The 21182-nt window shown below is 45.7% G+C and overlaps 3 protein-coding genes across 3 annotated transcripts in view; 2 read left to right on the forward strand and 1 right to left on the reverse strand.

Annotated features, from left to right (window-relative positions):
• PDE6C (phosphodiesterase 6C) overlaps positions 1 to 6238 on the reverse strand; it is a 60168-nt gene extending 53930 nt beyond the window's left edge. The window contains 2 exon segments of the mRNA XM_061195024.1: positions 5760 to 5881; positions 5884 to 6238. Coding sequence (XP_061051007.1) covers positions 5760 to 5881; positions 5884 to 6238 — 477 coding nt within the window.
• MYOF (myoferlin) overlaps positions 1 to 21182 on the forward strand; it is a 586741-nt gene that overhangs the window by 330459 nt on the left and 235100 nt on the right. The window lies entirely within an intron of this gene.
• Positions 15245 to 21134, forward strand: RBP4 (retinol binding protein 4). The gene is made up of 6 exons (XM_061195036.1): positions 15245 to 15337; positions 15545 to 15673; positions 15769 to 15902; positions 16054 to 16160; positions 19135 to 19347; positions 20815 to 21134. The coding sequence occupies exons 2-6, from the start codon at positions 15563 to 15565 to the stop codon at positions 20838 to 20840; spliced, it is 591 nt and encodes a 196-aa protein (XP_061051019.1). The 5' UTR covers positions 15245 to 15337; positions 15545 to 15562; the 3' UTR covers positions 20841 to 21134.

The following is a 21182-nucleotide window of genomic DNA, read 5'->3' on the forward strand; positions in this document are numbered from 1 at the left end:
CCGAATGAGCATTTCCCGCCTGAGCTACGGCCTATCCCGGTTAGGCTGAGGTTGGGCCAGGAGAAAAGAGGTGATGTTGTGGCCAAATGGAAAGTGAGGCTCTAAGAGGGAGGGGGGTAAGATGCAGGATTACAACAGGCAGAAAGTGTGTGTCAAAAGGAGAGCACAGCTGGGATTCCACAGAGCTCTTCTTTTTAATCACAGCAGTAAAAGGTGCACTTGAAACCACCCAACCCATCATAACACAAAGAAAAAATTATTAATCCCCCAAACCCCTCCTCCTTGAGGAAATCCACGTTCCTGCTTAGTACATCTCCTTCTATGCCTTTCTCTCTGCTCGGACAAAGGGTTCACTTTTCTTTTTTTAAATAAAATTTCCTTTTCTAATTTTATACAATCCTTTCATCACTTAACACTACCTTGCGAACTTCCGATGTGTACGATGTGAACTCATCTTCTGGATTCTCGTAGACCACGCCACAGTGCGGGGGCCCCGGATCTGCTCAGCCAGCCTCTACTGATTCAGTCTGTTGATAGTTTTCCCCACTGCAAACAATACTGCACTAATCACTCTTGCTTTTATTTTTATGTGATGGACTCCCCAAAGTGGAAATTCCTTTTGCTGGATCAACAGGTATATGCAGTTTTTACTTACGCTAAGGGCTTTTACAGATGGTTGAAATTCTTACCTCTCCTGGTCATGTATGAGAGGACCACCCTCTTGCCAGCACCAGATACTTATCAGTTTCTCAAAGTTCTACCAAGTCAATGTCTCTCATTCATATTTTTTCTTTCTTTCCTTGGGGAAAATGAAGTGGATCATCCCAGATACAAGCTTCAAGTAGTGGAAGCGAGAGATGACTCTAATACAAGAACCATGGAGAGGGCAGAGCGATGAGTTTGGAGAGGCACACAAATGGAAGGGCTTGGGAAGAAGGTCAAGGACGGCAGTTATCTTATTAGCTGTAATTGAGAGGAATACCCACTCTAGTTGGGTGTAGACTCAGCCTGCTGTGGGTCCTGACAGTCTCCCCTTTGAGTCTTCTTCAATTAGAACTGAACTTTCCACCTGACTTTGAGACTCAGTGGCCAAAATTAACGTGGTGTTCCTTTCACACAAGCTGTATTATGTTCATTTCTGCACGTTGATGGTGCTTCTAAGAGCAGCACAAATCATGGAGGCTGGGCTCTGTTCAGTTTCCCAAAGTAAAAATGTGAGAGTCCACTGGTGCGTGACTTCCAGGCCAGAGTTTCCACCAGAGAACAAGGGCTGCTTCGTCAACAGAATCACAGCTCTGCTCAGAGCAGTAGACCCGGGCTGTGCCTCAGAATCACCTGCAGACTGATGCAGATTTGCAGACCTCACAGCAGACCTACCGAATCCTAACTACCTACAGTGGAATCTGTCTTCACCAGGAGTCTGAACTTCTGGTGGATGAATCAGTTCTGTGGAGGATCCTTAGAGACGTGAGATGCTAAGGGATTCAGATGCAGCCCCTGACCCCAGATTTCTTCTATACCTTCCCGAAGTGGAACCACAGAAACGAACTACTTATGTAGGAGGCAGCATTGCATAAGGGGTGAAGAAGGTTCTGGAGTCAGACCTCCTTGGCTGAAACCAGGCCCAGATTTACTAGCTGTGAGACCCTGGGCATGCTACTTACCCTCTGCATCCTCATTTTTTAGTCTGAACATGGGAACAACGAGATCATCTACTGTCTAGAGTCCCTGATGTGAAGAGAGAATAACATAGTGTGGGCAGAGCACTTAGAAAAGAGTCTGACACATATTAATAGTAGGTGCTCAATTAATACTAGGACGAGAGACCTGGGACTTTGGGGGCCTCTCTGGGTGAGAAGTCATTCTGATTTTGCGTTACCATTCTGCTTCTACTTCTAGCTTTTCTAACCCATTCCAACCACTGAAGAAATTAGATGCTCTTAGCTGATGTAGGCCTCCTAGGCCCAGGAGCATGCTCGCTCCTGAGGGCTGAGTCTCTGTCCCACGCCAACAGAAGCCCCATTTTTTTGCTAACTGCTTTATCTGTGACTTCTCTCTACCTCCTGCAGAACCTTCACTCAGTCCAGAAGAGCTCCAGACTTTGGGAGGTTCTTTCTCTTAATCCACTGCTATAGCCCAGGCTGGCTCACAGTTTGTCTTCCTCCTAACCTGTTATCCATTACGGAACGTGATCACTTTCACTTACACAGCGATGCTGGGCACTAAAGGAATAACCAAAATGCCCCAAACATGTAGCGTTTCTTGGCAGACTCTCTTCACTCTGCAGCTTCAAAACTGGATGCTATTTTATTCTAGATTCTAAACACAAGGAAATGTTCTTACATTCAATTGGCTGTTTTGAGAAAATGACTTATAAGTTTCAAAATTTAATGCCTGCTTATCATTGCATCTGAAAATCCTGGATAAAACCATCTGTCAAATTACAGGGTAGGGTGAGGCAAGGTTTTCCAGCTTTGTATTTTCACTGGTTCAAACAATCCTTGGTGAAGTTGCTTTGAGTAAATCCTGTATCTTTCGGACTGACAAACTCCCCTTGGTGGTCATTCTTCAAAGAAGCCAATGAAGGAACATGGTTTAGAGCAGCGGGCCACCTGGATCCCTCATCCAGTCTTAGCATTGTTAAATTCTGATTAAACATCTCGAGATCCAGAGTCAGAAAGAGAGGAGGGCAGAAAGGGAGCTATAAGCACCCTGTTAATTATTGAAAACTTAGGATTCTCGCATGGCTTTCTTTTAAACCACAGTCTGGAGAACCACCCATAGAGTTAACCACTGGCTTTCCCAATAGAATAAGAAATGATTAACTTGAGGAGGATATGTCTCAGTTTCCTGTTATTAAGTTTCCCTGCTTTTAACCTGTTTTAAAAACAGGCCATAATCACTGACCCAGTTTTGGCCACCTACACCCAGCCCCCAACTTCTCTTGGCATTAATACAATATTACCATAGCTGTCATTTATTGAGCACCTACTAGGAGTCAGGCACTTTATGTACATTTCATCTGTACATTTGGTTACTCTGTTTCTCAGATGCAGAAACACAATCCATCACGCAGTTACCTTGTCTCAGACCTGGATCTACGCCCAGGTCACCTGATGCCAAAGCTCTCACCCGACACCATGTGGCTTCTCTGTTGCCAAAGCCGGGAGTATCCAGTTCTGCCTCTCGTCTATGTGTGAGAAGTCCTTCCCTCCCTGTGCCCACACTGCCAACCAGGGAGGAGTCCTGTGTGGTCAGGGCTATGGCAAGAAAAAGGAGGCCTTGGAAGACCTGGTTTAGGAGCCCAGACCCAGCACCTCCTGCCTAACTGACCTTGAGAGGATTCTCACATATACAGGATGGAAATAAAAATATGGTCCTTGCCCTCTGCACAGGGTCTTGGCCAGAATCAAGTGAGATAAAGAACGAGAGAAATCTTCATCAAGTGTCAAGTGCAATGAAAAGGTGAAGCATTAATAGAAATGTCACTTAAAACATTTCCAACTCCTTTCTCTTTGCAGATTTTACCACAACTTAAGTGCGGTGAAACTGCAGGGCTGCGGGGTGGGATGAGGGTGGGAACAGAGCGAGGAGGCCTCATCCTCTCCAGCCCCTCTCAGTCACTGACCAGACCCTGGACTCCAGGAGAGATGCAGCCCTCCATGACCTCAACTTCCTGTCTGCCCAAGGGAATAAACTAAAGGCTCCTGGAGCCCTTTCCATCTAATCATCCACAGTTGATTTGAAATTCACTTCCTCCTCTTAACATCTGTTCATCCAATAGACCAGCAGTTTTCAACATTGGCTGCATATTAGAATCACCTGGGGAGCTTTTAAAAAATACTCCTGGCTGTGTCCCAGCCTCTGAGAGTCTGGTGTAATTGGTCTATTGAGAGTCTCACACATCCGTATTTTTAAAAGAGCTCCCAGTTTGATTTTAATGTGCATCCAGAGTTGAAAAGCACCATTCTCCGAGGGAAAAAAAAAATGCTTAGAAGCAGTAGAAACGGAGAGCAAATGAAGTCTTTGTCCCTCCTCTGAACTCAGGAGGGTGGGACAGCGTCTGACTTCACACATACTCAGAAAAAGGGAGAACAGAGCGAAGTGACCCCACCTCCCCATTTACTGCCCTGTGCATATGGGGTGCCCATCATGGACAGCAACACACCCAGGCCACCTGATCGCTTAAGCAGCTCCTTTCTATCATCCTGTCCTCAACAGAACTGGGCTCATTCATAAAGGAGCGTAGCAGAAGTCATTTTATCCATCTCTTCTTTTAAAAACAAAAAACCTTTTTTCTGAAAAAAAATCTTGCATGTCACTTTCTTAAGTTTGCTGTCCTAGTCATCTTGGAGATGGCCTCAGTCGGAGACTGGCAAGAAGCATATTCCCGAGAGAAAACCTCAGGGTGTGCAGGCATAGCCTCCATGCTGGGGGTCCAAGAACTTTGCCTTAAGGGCCTTTAGTCACCGGAAGCGGCTGCAGTGGGCCCAGAATCCTACTTAAACCAGCTGAAACGTGCTGCAGGGAGGGATGGTAAAGAGAGAGGACTCTCTGGTACCCAGCGGCAACCCTTGCCCCTCTGGGCTGTCCTGTGGCTGTTTGCTGAGTGTTGCTAATGTTTGACAACTTCTGCACCTTCTGGATCCGCACGGCCCCCCTCCTGTAATCAGCTTCAAGAGGCATGTGGGGGATTATCCTCCCGCCTCCAGCTGCCCCTCCTCCACAAGCCGGCAATAAACCTCTATACAGTAAGCATTTCAGGGGCTGCTCCCAATCAATTCTGTTCCATCATCATCTAACTCTCCCCTTTGTTAATAGCAAATCAAAATGATGGGATGTGTGTGTGCAGGAAAAGGGCAGGCAGGAGAAACTCCAGGCTGGGACCTACGGTTATTGCTGAGTAGGGGGATTATGGGTGATTTGCATTTCCTTCTTTTTGTTTATTTGTATTTTCTAATTTTTCTAAGATGAACAAGCATTACATTGGTTAGGAGAAAGTTAATTTTTCTGCTTTTAAAAGAGCATAATAATTTATGCAATATACAATTAGTCTTCAGGAGGGTCCAAATGTCCCATTTACAAGATTGGAAATTCTTGATAGATCTGAGTTATGAGGGGTTGAGATGGCCAAATGTACTTAATCCTCACCTAAATTCACATTTTTAATGATCCAGATGGCAACATCTGAACTTTCAGAGGGTATCTTTTTTCTTTTTGCACATTTGATCTATAGGTGAGAGAATCATTCATGAGCCAATTCACCCCCAAAGAGCTGAGTGTTTTCAAAGGATCGTGGGTGAGAAGCGGTTCAGGGGTCTTGGCATCTGGTGTGGTGGCTGATCATCTCACCAGTGAGCGGCCTGCTTTGCCCTGTGGGTCAGGACAGTGCCCAGAGCACAGAGGAGGTGTAAGGGAGCAGGTGTGGACTGTACCAGGCCCAGGTAAGGCTGCCCAACATTACAGGCCCATGTAAAACACCCAACACCCATTTACAGGCCCATGTAAAACACCCAGCATTACATGGAGCATACATTATCCCCTGTTGATCTCAAATTCAGATTGAACTGGGAATCTGATAATTTTATTTGCTAAATCTGGCAACTCTTGGCCCAGGTGCTCCTCTTCCCCACCACCCACTCCCCAGCCAAACCAATGTCACAAGGATGGCCCCTGGACCCCCGCTCTCTTTCCCAGTGTTCCTCCCTGACGCCACCAAGACCTCCTCTCCACTCCACTGTCATCATCAGGCCACTTACCTTTTTCACATCTGGGACATTGAAGGTTTTCTTCGTGTGAGCAACCCAACCCACTATCCCGACGTCCAGTGGAAAAACAACTTCTCTGTCGGGGACCACCAGGTTGTCCTCGAACTTGGAGGTGGAGGGACGTCAAGCAGCTTGGAGGCCACCTCGGGCGAGCCGTTGCGCGCCCGGCACAGGAACATGCTGCAGCGGTCCGCCCGCAGCAGCCGCGCCAGCCTCTGCAGGGCCTTGTGCGCCGCCAGCTCCACGCTGCCGGCCTCCTCCCGCAGGGCCTCCAGCAGCTCCAGGCACAGGGCCGCCTCCTCCGCCAGCGTCAGGCCCGGGAAGGACGCGCGGGCCGGCGCCTGCGCCCCGCCGGGCTCCGACATCTCTCCCGCCGCCTCCCCCCGCAGCTTCCGGTCGAAATACTCCTTGGCAAACTGAGGGTTGTCCTTCAGGTATTTCTCCACCGTCTCTTGGCTGATCTCACCCATGGCGTGGCTTGCTTTGCTGCTCTTGTCCAGAATGGAAGACCCTCAGAGCACCACCAGAGGCCGAGTGCCAACAAAGAGGTACCTCCTGGTCAAAGATACTGGGAAAGCCCTAAGGGGCACCTCACAGGACCCCCAAAGGCTGAGCAGAAAGGTTGTTTAGCAGAGCTTTCAAACGACCTGTAACTCTTGGGATGTGACAGAAGGTCCTGGCTTAGAGTGGGATTCAGGAAGCATGGGATTAAAGAGTTCTTCAGGACACGAAATCCCTAAGCATTATTAGCTCGTAAGTCCTCAGAGAATCCGCAGAGCGTCTTAGATCAGCCAGCCAAGTAGCAAGTCAAAGTGACCATTCCAGAAAAATAGCTGAACCTTGGCTGCTGTCGGCGACAAGAAGAATCATGGATATATCCATTAATTATATTCCACAGGCATTGACAATACCACTTGTTCTTTCATGATAGCTCTATGAAATAAAACTATTTAGACCTCGGAAATGTCTGTTTGTTTATATGGCAACTTTAATGAACATTTGGGGGAGATGGAAGGGTTTAGCATAACACAACATAAAATCGAATATTAATCTTTCCTTTTCTTAAAAGTCCTATGATCAGCCAGATTGCTTGGTCTACTCTTTTTTTTAAATCCTCACCTCTCAGTTCCCCTCATTTAAAAACTTGACCTCAGAAATGTTTTCAGGGAACAAACCTTTGGCTTATTCTAGAGAGGTGAACATGGAAAAATATTTGCCCATGATTGAAGCCTAATCAAGCCGCAATTTATACAATAATCCTTGTCAAAAGACATGATCGTAAAAGGCAACCCATGCAGCTGCCAACTGGGTTTTCCTGCTAAGCATATTAATTTGGATTTTGTTTTCAACAGTAATAGCCAGACCTCATGCCTTTTTGCTCCAAGGTACAGTTGGTTAAATCTACTGGATAATACCTGTCTTGTCTGTTGCTAGGATCTTTCACATCTCGGGGGCTTCTGGCATGGAAAAAACACTTACCACTACTTACTTTTGTTTAATGTTCAGGTTATCAAGCTTTTACATAGATTAAGCACATTTTCCCAAATATTTAAACACTATTATGCAACTAATAAGCCAAACTACACATTTCATGAACCAATTTCCTTGAATATTTACAGGCTGATTTCAAATTTAGTCAAAGGTCTTTTAAGCATTTCAATAAAGCTACAAACTTTATATGGAGAATTCTCTTGAATGAAAACATACGTAACAGTTACAGTGACCCTAAAAGTTACTGTTTCACCCACATTTAAATCCACTTCAAAAATAGCAAGGCTATGGGTTTCATTTATTTCTCCAGACCTAATGCTTACCTCGCTAGAGTGATAATGGTCTTCTTAGACAGAAAAGAAGAAGAGATCCATTGAGGCTTCAGGTTCTAGGTCATGAGATGAGAGATTCTTGATGGGAACATGGTCTTCCCTGGGGAACAGAACCCACACTGGCATTTGTTGAACCAGGTCACTTCCTATGGTTGGGTCCACTTGCTCCCTCAAGGGGTCTTGTCAAGCACACACCCTTTCTTGCACCTCCCTCTGTCACACCCAAGTCTAGTCTCAGGAGGGTCCTCCTCAGATCACTGTTTACTTCATAATATCCTATTAGCATCTCATTATAATTAGAATAATGCACAGGTTTATCTCCTAAGAGAAAGGAGTTGAGTCAGCTGAGTCACACCTATGGGACCACCATCCATCTTCTTCTAACACAGTTGTGGACACTCTTTCTCCCTGGTTGCTCTGTGTGACAGTGCAGTTCCTACTTCTCTCAAAAGCATGTATGTGCTCACGATTCCCATCCTCTCCTCTTTACACACAGAGAGACAAAAACACATACCCATATCCCATACACAGATTTATACTTGAGGTATAAACCTGTGTATGGGAAAAAACAAAATGCATATATGTTTACATTCCTCTACTTATAAAAATGAAAATGAATTTTAAAATGAAGCATATTCTATTATAGTCAGCATTCTGTGTTTTGAAGACTACTTTTATTTTTTATTTATTTATTTTTTGGCTGAGTTGGGTCTTTGTTGCTGCATGCGGGCTTTCTCTAGTTGCAGCGAGTGGGGGCTACTCTTCGTTGCGGTGCGCGGGCTTCTCACTGGGGTAGCTTCCCTTCTTGCGGAGCACGGGCTGTAGGCGCGCGGGCTTCAGTAGTTGTGGTGCACAGGCTCAGTAGTTGTGGCGCATGGGGTTAGCTGCTCCGCGGCATGTGGGATCTTCCCGGACCAGGCATCGAACCCGTGTCCCCTGCATTGGCAGGCAGATTCTTAACCACTGCACCACCAGGGAAGTCCAATAACTACTTTTAGATTCATTCGTTTGTTCTTCCAATACGTGTCTACTGATGGTCCACTATAAGCAAGACATCATACTAGCTCCTGTGGTAGAGACTCCGTGTTCCCCTTTTATCTGATTTTCCTCTCCTCCTAGGTGTATGGGAAGATTATTCTTCTCTGCCCCCCTCCCCCGTTAGGGCCATGTGACTAATTTTGACCTACAGGTTGTGAGCATAAACGTCTCTTCCAAGTAGGAACAATCAATTGCCAGAGTGAGACCCTGGAGCTCCCCCTTCTCCCTGCTGCCATGCCAGTTCCAGATGTAGAGGCCTCATGAATCCCTGAGTGAGGATGTCATGGAACAAAGCCCCCTGCTGACCTGAGATGGACATGTAGCATGAGTGAGAAATAAATCTTTCTTGTGTTCAGCCTTTGAGATGTGAGGGTTGTTTGTTACTGCAGCATAACCAAATCAATCCTGACTGAACACAAGGGATGAATAAGCCTTGGCTGCAGCTGTACAAGCACTAGTGGTGTAGCAAAAGAGATAATATTAGGACACAAAAAGTCATGAAGAACAGAACAGAATAGGCTAAAAGCCAGAAGTGAGGTACATACATATAGCTATGAGACTTTACGTGATGTGGATATGGGATCATATCTAGACTGGGTAGAGATGGAGTAGAAATCGAGTGTGAGCCAGGTAGTAGTAACAGCAGAAGCAATAGCATGGAATGCAGAGTAACAGGGGGACTAGTGAGAGATGAATCTAGAAAGGTAGGTTGGGCCCAGATTAGGGCCTCAAAGGCTAGCTGAGGATTCTGAACCCTGGAAACTCTAAGGGGTAAGAAATGACATTAGAGTTCTTCTCTACAAATAATCTGGTCGTGCTTAAAAAGGTGACTTGGAGAAAAGAAATACTGGACATTAGGATACAAATTAAGAAGCTATATTGCATTTGGTTCATTTTCAAATACCCTAAAAATGTGTATAGGCTTTGACTCTGCAACTCTTCTTTCATGAATTTAGCTTACAAAAGTAATTAAGGCTGTATATGATTAATGTAGTTACAGGGGTGTTCATCAAAAGCACAATTATAAATGGAAAAGATTAAAAATAGCCTAGGAGGTTGAGTAAATAAATGGCATTATAGTCATACAATAGGAAACCATACATTAATTAATAATCCTATTGTAAAGGTCTGTTTATTAACAGATATTTATTATGTGCAATAAATTGAAAGATACTATTGCAGTATGATTCCACATCCACACATACATATATGGAGGTGTGTATACCAAAATGTTAACAGTGATTATTCCAAAGTGGTGGAATTCAATATAATAATTTTTTTCTTCTCTTTTGCTTACCTGATTTTTCTAAAGTATCTACAATGAACAAATATAATTTATATAGTAAAGAAATTCATTCATTATAAACAAAGTTTTTAAGGCTATTCTCACAGGCTATGGGTGAGGCTGCTTGGGAATGAAAAAGGAAGGGACAAATGTGAGACATAATTTCAGGCAACAATCGACAGGACAAGGGAATTGATTAGTTAGAAAAGGCAAGCAAGAAAGAGGGATCACTTCTGACTACTCTGTGTATTGGATGACATTTGATAAAGGCAAATATTTTTTTAAGGGAAATACTGCAACCCAGCCTTCTAGTGCACTCACAAATATCCTTCTCCTCCTCCCCTGTCCTTGACTGAATCCCATCATCCCTGCTGCTCTTTTTCTGGGGTAGTCCTTGCAGAGTCTCTGTCCTGTGTTGACAAGACTTTTGTGTCTCTGTCCTAGGCACTGAAAAAACAAAATTTAAGAAAATGTAATATTTTTAAAATGACCAGACACTTAGAATAAATTTTTAACACTACAAAATAATTGTTGACTTTGTTAAACTTCACCATTTATATCAGCATTTCCAGTTCGTTTAAAGAATAAGTTTTTAAAAAATAGAACAGTAACTAGTGGGAAGAATGAGGAAAAAGACCAATATCTTAGATGTTACAGACATTGACAATCATTAATTTAGATAAAGCATCTCAGAAACAATAACTAAATTGATGTGAAAACTCCATTCCATTTACACAGAATATTTTTAGAAAGATAAGCCACAAGTAATGATAATTAAAAAGTGATCATAAGAATAGCTAACTTTAACACAGACATAGAGAATGAACTTGAGGACACGGGGAGGGGGAAGGGTAAGCTGGGACGAAGTGAGAGAGTGGCATGGACATATATACACTACCAAATGTAAAATAGATAGCTAGTGGGAAGGAGCCGCATAGCACAGGGAGATCAGCTCGGTGCTTTGTGTCCACCTAGAGGGGTGGGATAGGGACGGTGGGAGGGAGACACAAGAGGGAAGAGATATGGGGATGTATGTATATGTATAGCTGACTCACTTTGTTATACAGCAGAAACTAACACACCATTGTAAAGCAATTATACACCAATAAAGATGTTAAAAAAAAAAGAATAGCTAACTTTATAATATATAATCTGTGCCAGGCACCCTTCTAAGACCCTTATATATATATCATCTCATTTCATCCTAACAATAACCTTATGAGGTGGGTACTATTATTATCTGTATTTTACAGGTGAGAAATCGAAGCACAGAGAAATTAAATAACTTGCTCAAGGTCACACAGCTAGTGATAGTGACCTACCCCAAACTACGAGCTTAAACAGGAATAAATTTTAAAATACACCCATGAGGTGTACAAGATACCATAATAGCTGCTATAGGGGAACATACAAGACTTTTCCTTTAAGGAATTTAAAATCTAGACCTATATCATAAAATGTTAAACACCAATATAAGAATTAAATTAAAATTCCAGGAACTCATTTTAAAAGCCTACAGATATACCAAAGAATGGTTTAACTTCCTTAATCTTTCTGCTTAACAAATTTACATTTTTCAATAGTATACTATATTCATGAACACATGTAATATTTAATTGCTAAAATTTTCCACTGCAGTTAACTATTTCTGCAGGAAGTAATGCTTATTTAACAGCCAAAAAAAAAAAAATGCACATGAGGTTGAAGCACTAACATAAAACTCACAACAATATACTGGACTAACCATGTGTATTTTGGATCATTATATTGGACCCACTCTTCAGCTCCACTTTAGCCAAATTCTCTGCTCCTACCATTATTCATCACCAAAAGACATCCTCTAATGGCAGGGATTTCAGGCACATCACGACAGTCAACCACAAAGGGCCCTCTCACCTTGCACATTTGCTCTCATGAGAGCTTCTGCCTGCACCAAATTGATGGATATGACCAGGTATCTCAGAGATAATTCATTTGGTGGAATCCATATTATTTTCAGCTAATTTGATGAAACTGACTGATGGCTTTGTAATCACTGAAAAAATCTTTATTAAAAAAATTAGTTTGACTTTTTGTACCTGAAAACATTGGCTAGATAACTAATCTTTCCATTTTCCCACCAATTATTTTGACATCTTTTAAATGCAGTCAGAAGATAAATGCTACCCAATTTCCTTGTTATTAATCTTTCTTGGCCTCTCTGTCAGGATGTGGATGTAAATATCAGTTTGTACAAAATGGAGCTAGTTGGACATGCTTAATTTTTATGAGGCTAAGGACATAAATTTCTTGCATTAGTTCTTTTTTCAATTAGGGTAAAACACTTTTCAATATTTCCTAGGAATTAGTGACTTGCTTGCTGCTGTATTAGTTAAGGTAACGCTAGCTTCTGTTACAGGTAACCCCCAAATCTCAGCAACTTAATCGAATGGAAGTTTATTTCTCATTCACATAAAGATAATCACTGGTGGGGTCCCAGGCTGATGGAGGCTTCACCAGCCAGCAGATGAGGAAGGACAGACAGCAAAGACAATTAGACCGGCAGCTTTTATAAGCCCCGTCTGGGAATGACACACAGCACTTTTGTCCACATTCCACTGACCAAGAACATAGGCATGTGGTCTTACAGAGCTGCAGGAAGTGAGGAGGTGCCCTCTGGCAGGGTGGTTTCTTTCCAACAACTCTACACCATGGAAGGGAAGTGAAAACTTTTTTGGTGAAAGGATAGCTAGCCATCTCTGCTACAGTTGTTAAATCCTGGGAAATTATATTTGAGAAAGAGTAACCTCTGACCAGGTCTTTTTAAATAAATATTTTATAAAGCTTACCTAAAGTGACTGATTTCAGTAAAACAAATTAAATCAATATCTATTGATCAATCACTTACTACGTGTAAGTCTCTTGAGAAATCCTGTGGAAAAGTTGGGGGTGGTGTGGATACCAAGATGAAGGAAACATGGTCTTTCTCTCCATGAAGTATGACAACGCAATGAACTTTTGTGTATATTATATACAGTCCATAAGATGTAATTTAGACCATAATTTTACCTCTAGAAGAAAAAAAGAAAAATGTTTGCAACGAGAATATTTGTTTTATTTTCTGATTCAATATTTTCACTGTAGGAAAATTTGGAAATTACAAAAAGGTACATATCAGTAATAAACCTTTAAATGTCCCTAATCCTATCACACAGGTAATCACTGTGAACACTTTTCCTGTTGATATTATACACACATATGCATATTTAAAAAGTTATTTTATGAAGATAAATTTCAAAGCACCGAATTTAAAAACACCAGTTGACCTGTACTCAACATGTTTATAATCATGAAGAAATTCGAGTAGCATGCCAATAAACTGTTTTTCTTTGCTGGTGTCTGGGACATCAAGGTTCATGATTTATCATTAAAAGAGAGGGGGGTGGGGGAGGACAAACAGTTACATCAACTTTTAAGCATCTAACAAAGAAATAAAAACATATTGCTGCAAAAACAAGCACCATAAAAATGCATTGAAATCCCCTATATTTATTTCACATATGGCACGAGCAAAGACCACAAGAATACGTTCTGGAAGAAACAGCTGACAAGGGCTGGGAGTACGAGGAGAACTTTTCTGGCAGTCATAACGGTCCAAGGACAATTGGGCTCAGCCAGGAGCTCTCCATCACTGGAGGTGTTGGAGGACAGGCTTATAGATCTCTACTTTGGAATGTCAAAGAGGGGATCCATGCATTGGACACAAGATAGAGAGGTACCCTAAAGTCCTTTCCCACCTAGGGAGCATAGGTACTACCACATGTATGGACACACACAGGGTCCCTGCAGGAGCAGCTCTGGAGCAGACCTTATTTGAGCTGTTTGGGATTATACATCTTGTGATAAAATTAACCTCACCAGAAGACCTCCTAGTTAGCTGGTAGGCCTGAAACAGGGCTTTCTTAGCAGGAAGAAGGAGGCAGTAAGGAGTTAACTGCACCACCGTTGGCACTCCCGAGACACCCCGAGACTCAAATGGAGAATAGGAGTGGAGGAGAAGGTGGGAAGTGGAAGCAGAGAACCGGGCAGGGAGATGTCCCAAGAGTCACAGGAAAGTGGCAGGAGCCACAGGCATTTTTCCAGGAGGCTCAGAAGTAACCCCAACGCCCTGTAAAGACCATCAAGTCTTTATTTCTCTGTTTGGCAGCCATCCTCCTCTACCTCCACCCGCTTTATTTCAGGTCTGGCGGTAGCAAAATGGACCAAATTCATCTCGGTCCTTTCCAGTTTGGGCCATGGAGACACAGCTGATACTGTACAGCAGGCATTTTTACAGAAAGATAGCTCTTTGCCATATCTCTAATTCTCATTCAGTCCAAAGCTGCATCTTCTGACTGCTCTGATCAGAGAAGAGGAACTCTAACTCTGAATAGAAAGAGAAAAACACGGTCAGTGAGTTGTGCCATGACTGCGCAAAATCACATAGCTAGGCACAGCACTTCGACTTAATTGTCCATTGACGTTATAGAGTTTGTTCACCTCCCCCTCTTCTCCTCTCCTCAGTCAATTCACCTTAGCTGTTTTGAAAACAAAACAAAATTCCATTCTGGCTTTGAAATAAAATTGCAGCATAAACAATTGGTAGGTGTGTTTCCAAGTGGCTTGAGTGAAGTGCCACAGAGTAAGTAGGCGACCACCGAGGTTGCTAGAATATTTCCTGTCCTGACCAGGGTTGCGTTTCTGGAGAATATTTAACAGGGAGGGTTTTAATGCTTCTAAAGATGTTGAAACTAAAGAACAAATATTGATCCAGAGAGCACCACAACTCCCCTGAAAGAGGGTAAAAGACGTCCTTTATAAAATGAAAAACTACTTGGCGGGAACAGTCCCAGACCGCTGCACAAGTAGCCCTCAGAGGGCCGAGGGGCCAGGTGCGCACGGCCAGGCCCGGGCACTAACGCACCGGGCAGCACCGCAGATGCCCCTCGCTCTGGGAGGCCACGGTCTTCCCGCCAGGCCGACCTGAGCCTCCGGCCAGAGCAACTGGGCCCCGAGGCCACCCCAGGCCGCAGCTGGCGGCCGCTGGCACCCGTGTCGGGTAACTAGGCCAGGGCTGGTTCCCGCGGCTCGCCGCCGCCGGAGAGTTGGGCTCCGCCGAGGCCACCCCGCGCGGCAGCTCCACAAGCCCCGGGCGGCGCTGGAGGTGAGGCTCTCGCCCAAAGGCACCCTCCCCGCGCCCGGGCGGCGGTGAGTCAGGGCGCGTTATGCAAGTCCTAGCCCGCCGGCCCCGGCGCCTCCCCCTCGGTCTTTCATCCCGCGCCGTTACGAAAGCGCGACCCCCCTCCCCCCGGAGCTTTATATAATGCGGCCGGGCGGCCCCGGCTCGCCTCCCTAGCTCCACGCGCGCCCGGACCCGCGACCAGGCTTGAGCGCAGCTCCCGACCGTGAGCGGCGGCCCGGCGGGACCGGGGGGCCGGCGCGGGAAGGATGGGGGGCCGGGATGAACGGGATGGGGGTACGGGGGCAGGAGGGATGGGGGACCGGGGGCCGGCGGGATGAGGGCTCGGCGCGGGCGGGATGGGGTCTAGGGACCGGCAGTGGCGGGTCGGCTGGTCCGGCCGCCAGGCGCTCACGGCGCGCGGTTCCCGCAGGGCGGACTCCCGAGCAAGATGGAGTGGGTGTGGGCGCTGGTGCTACTGGCGGCGCTGGGCAGCGCCCGGGCGGAGCGCGACTGCCGGGTGAGCAGCTTCCGAGTCAAGGAGAACTTCGACAAGGCTCGCGTGGGTATCTGCGTCCCGGATGCCCCGCGTTCCCCTTTACCGGCGGCCGGCCGTGCGCTCCCGGACACCAAACGCTGCTCTACTCTCTTCCCCAGTTCTCCGGCACCTGGTACGCCATGGCCAAGAAGGACCCCAAAGGCCTCTTTCTGCAGGACAACATCGTCGCCCAGTTCATGAACGAGAATGGCCACATGACAGCCACGGCCAAGGGCCGAGTCCGTCTCTTTAAGTCAGTGACTTCTGGGGGGCAGCGCTCTTTGCGCTGCAGGGTCCCCCCGGGCTGAGCGCCAAACCCTGTTTGGGGAGGGACGGGAGCACCCGGGGTGGGATGCAGGGAGCCCTTCGCCCAGCCTGGCTCATGATCCCCTTGGCTTCTGCAGTAATTGGGACCTGTGCGCAGACATGCTGGGCACCTTCACAGACACGGAGGACCCTGCCAAGTTCAAGATGAAGTACTGGGGCGTAGCGTCCTTTCTCCAGAAAGGAAGTAAGTAGTCGGCTTAGTGGGACTGTCTTGGGGGATGGGAGACATACCTAGCCAAAAGGCTGGGTTTCTCCTCCAGTGGCACCCTTGGGAAGAACGGTCTGTAAGCAACCAGAACTCTCAGCAGGGCTTAAAGCCAGAGGGGTGAAATTGCAAGTAGCCAGGCCCCTTCACTGCGCCCACCCCATCCCCCAGCTCAAAAACCTGGCCCAAGCTCAAAAGGCTCTTGGGCCTGTCACGTGACCTCCTCCTGCCATTTACCCATACGGCCAGTGTGCCAGGGGTTGTGGCCTTCTCCATGCTTAGACCACCCACCTCCTCAAGACCCAACTCGCATCACCACCCAACCTGGTTTTGCATTTCCTCCATTTCTTTAGGCTGAATCCCTGAAACTGCTTGACTACTAGGGGCCCAGCAGAGGCTCAGAGACTCTCATCCAAGGACGTAGGGAGCATTTACGCACAGGGTTGACTCACTCCAAGGTGCCCTACCTGCCGATGCTGAGATTCTGAGCCAGGCACAGTGCTCTGGGTGACAGTGACCTCTTCCCTTTCTCCCAAGCCCTGAAACTCCTATGGGGGGCAGGGTGTTAAGGACTCTTAGAAGAGCATCCTAAACTTCAGCCTGATGTAGATGTTCGAGAGCATACATGTACAAGCTCTTTCTACTTTTTCCTCATTTCTCCTAAGTTTCAAATCTGCAGTCTGCTTGGTACCTAGAGAGTAATGCAGGCCACGGGGGACATATCATGGAACCATAGAGATGGAGAGTTAACACTGTGAAGGGGGTTCAACATGCAGATGAATAAACTGAGGTCAAGAGAAGGTAGTGCTTTGTCCAAGGTCATGCAACAAGTTTGTGAGAGCCAGTGTCAGAAGCCAGAGGTTCCAGCTCCCAGGTCAGGATTAGGTGGCCCTGAACAGCAGGGACTCCTAATACAAACCAGCTTCTACAATTTTACAGAATACTGTTGGAACTCTCCTGGGAGACAGGCCCCAGAGGGCTGTTCAGGGGGACTCTTAGCTTGGTGAGCCAGGGCAGAAGTGTCCTTTCATGTAGCCCATCTACACGGGGCACGCACTCCTTGACTTCCTCTACAGTTGTGTTAGATGAACTGTTACTTTTTTTTTTTATCGAATTGCATCTTCAGTATTGATTTACACTGTACATATGGAGTTGCTATTCAACAAGGGGAAAAAAGCTTTTATCCTTAGAGGTAATAAAAATTTTTTCAAATAACGCAGCAAAACTTCCTAAAGTGATCCATTTATAGTAAAAGATAAACTTTTCTGATAATGGATTACAAAAATCAGTACCACGGGGCCCAAGGTTACTAATTTTTAGAATCTGCATCTTATCAAACAGATGAGCATGGCCACCGCTGAGCAGTCGTATGTCTGCCCCTGACCCCCACATCCCGGTGTCTGACACATTCCCCATGGGAAAGCCTGGGAGGTTCAGGGGTGGCTCAGTCTTCCTCCTGGAGGGCCTGCAGTGAGCTGAAGAGGGGGCTCACCACCCATCGCTGTGCAGCTCTCCTACAGGGCATGGGTTTGGGCTGAGCCCCTTCTAGGCAGGGACTCCCAGGGTTCTCAGAGCTAAGAGGCACACCCAGAGGTGACTTAGGCAAGGATTAGCGATCTCCCTTACACCCTTAATGCTGGGGGATCCAGGTTCCCCTGCGTTCCTGCAGCACAGAACATGACATAGAGCAGAGATCATCACTTGCCTCATGACCTGGGTGTGAAATGGAGACACAGAGGCTTTGCGTTTCTTGTTTCCTATCCCCTGTTGCCCCCAGTTTATTTATCGCCTGGAGACAGTGTGGTGTAGAGGTTAGGTATGGGGGCTCCAGAGTCAGACTGAAACTCAGTTCTGTCCTGCTCTTTGTGATCCTGGGTGAATTACTTAATTTCTCTGTGCCTCAGTTTCCTTATCTGGAAAATGGGGATGATAGTGTGCACTTTCAGGTCGTTGTGAAAAATAATTGAGAAAGCACAGAAAGTGTCCACACACTGAATGACACATAACTAAGTGCTCAGAAAGTCTTGGTCATGGTTATACATCAACAAGAATGTTAAGCAGAGATGTGACACGTTTTACCAAATGTGAGATGTTTGGATATCCACATTGTTGTTTCTCCATGGCAAACCTCTCACATACATTCTTACTAACGTGGTTTCCCCATCCTGTCTTTATTGACGTTAGTACCACCTTTGTTTACACTTATGCTTCATGGCTTACATCCCAGTCTTAGGAAGAAATATAGTCTAAATTCTTCAAGGGCTCAGCTCTGCCTCTGTCAGGCGAGCTCTGAAGAGTATGAGCTCTAAGAAAGAATCTCTGATGTCAGAGGGTAGGCACCTTCTGCCCTCAAGGCAGAACCTACCCTCTTTTGCCAGCTTGGAGAAGTGAGTCAGGTTACTAAGCCAGAATTAGGATGGAGCCAGAAAAGCCGTGAACCAGATCATCCAGTGGACTGAGAGGCAGGAGAGCAGTGTGGATAGTGAGAGGACCGGGAACTAGCTGATACGGATCAGTGCCAAAGATTCATCCTGCTGTCGGGGGTAACATACGTTGGTGGCCGTCAATATAAGCCACAAAGGCACAAGATATTGTCAGAGGGTAGATGGAGGAGACATCAGTAGAAAGGTCTAGTCTGTGGTTTTGATGGGTCCACATTCTCGGTTGTTCTTTGGAAAGATACGATCACATTTATTATCAGAGAGAGAAAGAATTATTAAAGTGAATGAGGTTCCCCCCACCACTGACTCCAGGATTTTTTCCTGTAAAGGACAAGATTCTTTCTCATGGTCCCAGTTTTCTAAGAGCTGTCAGAATTCTCTGTAGTCTCCTGCTTCCTAACTCCTGAATCCAGTTTTGGGAAGTGGCTGGTTTCTGGGGCCAGGCAGTAAGTTTCCCTGACATCTGAGTGGCGGAGGGAGATGCAGTGGCCCCGTGGCTTTCTGCCTTGCAGACGATGACCACTGGATCATTGACACGGACTACGACACCTATGCTGTGCAGTACTCCTGCCGCCTCCTGAACTTCGATGGCACCTGCGCCGACAGCTACTCCTTCGTGTTCGCCCGTGACCTGAACGGCTTTTCCCCGGAGGTGCAGAAAATCGTGAGGCAGAGGCAGGAGGAGCTGTGCCTGGCCAGGCAGTACCGGCTGATCGTTCACAATGGTGAGTGGTGTGTGGGAACAGGGCACCGGCTGCTCGCCCTTAAGGGTCCCTGGGTCTGCGTGCCCTGAGATGCATTTCATCTGCATGCAAGAGAAAACAGGGAGTCTTGGGAGCCCCCTCTGAGCCCAAGTCTTCGTCCCTCTTGACCAGATCTTTCACTACCCTTATCATGGGGCTGATGCAGAAGGAGTGGGCAAAAGCCTTTTTTCCAAAACCTTTGCACTTTTAATTAAGTAAAACTGCAGGGGACAGCCTCTTCCTTTTTATCTGCTACCTTAGGCCCAGTCTGTGGTCACATGATTTTGCTCCTGGCTGCACTACCCAAAAAATCATTTTGACTAGATTAATATTGTCTGGGGAACTGAGTGGCCCCAGTGAAGAGCTGGGCATTGAATGTGGCCATTAGTGTAAAAACAACTTAAAGAGAGACATCACCATAGCAAGTTCAAAAGAGAGTGATTTCAACAAATGCTCTTTTTCTAATATGGAACTAAATATCCAGTAAGTTGACCAGCTGGTTTTCCTCACTTATGTTTTTTTGAGATCCCCTGGAACACCCATTGAATCTTTTTACGGATGTTACTCTTGTCTGATCTTGATTTAAAAACCAGTAATATTCTGGAGGAAAGTGCACATTTTATTTTGAATAGACACTCACTCCCATGGGAAACTGGGTTTCAAAATCCAAATAGGGTAATGCTAAATTGTAGGGGAAAAAAGAGAACAAAACTGAACTTCTCTGTTGGTCATCTAACTAGCTAACCCACACTACACCAAACAGATATGAACGCAGACCAAACAAGTAAATAAATAAGATTTTGATGTTTCACCCAGGGGCAGCTTAAGTGTAGGGCAGGATTTCACCCCAGCCAGGCTCCACACCAAGCCCTTTGCCTGCCTTATCTCACTTAATCCTGGAGATACCTTATGAAGTAGGTATTCTCATTACCCACATTCTACAAGATGAGAAAACAGAGGCTAAGAAAGATTACGAAGGTTGCCCAAGATCTTCAATAGATAGCTGAGTTGGATGCAAACCAAAGTGGTTTTGTGACTCTGAAGCCCCTTGTGGCACCACCTGGTGACATATGACACAGGACATGGTGAACACTCTATAAAACTGCTAACAGAATAGCTGAGGTCAGGCTGACTTGGCCCTCACTTCCTGAAACAGGAGGACATACCCACATCCCTGTGAAATGCAGTGAGGCAAATTTAAGACAAATAAAAAAACAGCACTTTGATACAGGAGATCCTATGCTCTGGGGCCCACCCCATCACCCCCAGAGAAATTCAGAGGGTTTCAGAAAGCCTTGAAGATGTTTATGAATTAGAGCCACATCTAGCTATAACCTTACAAGAAGCATTTGAACAAAGCTGAGCCCTAAGGTCATCGACTATTCACTCTCTACATTTAACACCAGCTCCATATTTCTGTCATTAATATCTTTGTTTTCTACATTTCAGGTTACTGTGATGGCGAATCAGAATGAAATATTTTGTAGCAACATGGAGGGTGTCGTTTCATTAGGAAACTTCCCATTAACTCACTCAGCCTTCAACTCTTAGAGTTTAGTTTGCACCGCTCTCTTCCCCTCCCCTCCCCTCCCCGCCCTTCCCCTCCCCTCCCCCGCGTAAACATAAAACATTCAGTACACGTAAAAATATATGTGGGGATAAGTGAATCTCTTTGCACTCAAATGTCTGTGTTCCCTGGAGTTTTCTAAGGAATCATTTGAGGATTAGGATTCCAGATGTTGATTTATTAAAATATGTATAGTTACCTATTTCCTATGATTTGGGTTTTTATTTGTATTCGCGTCTGTGTTGAAGTG

The sequence above is a fragment of the Eubalaena glacialis genome, chromosome 1 (assembly GCF_028564815.1).
Source record: "Eubalaena glacialis isolate mEubGla1 chromosome 1, mEubGla1.1.hap2.+ XY, whole genome shotgun sequence".
Lineage (NCBI taxonomy): Eukaryota > Metazoa > Chordata > Mammalia > Artiodactyla > Balaenidae > Eubalaena > Eubalaena glacialis.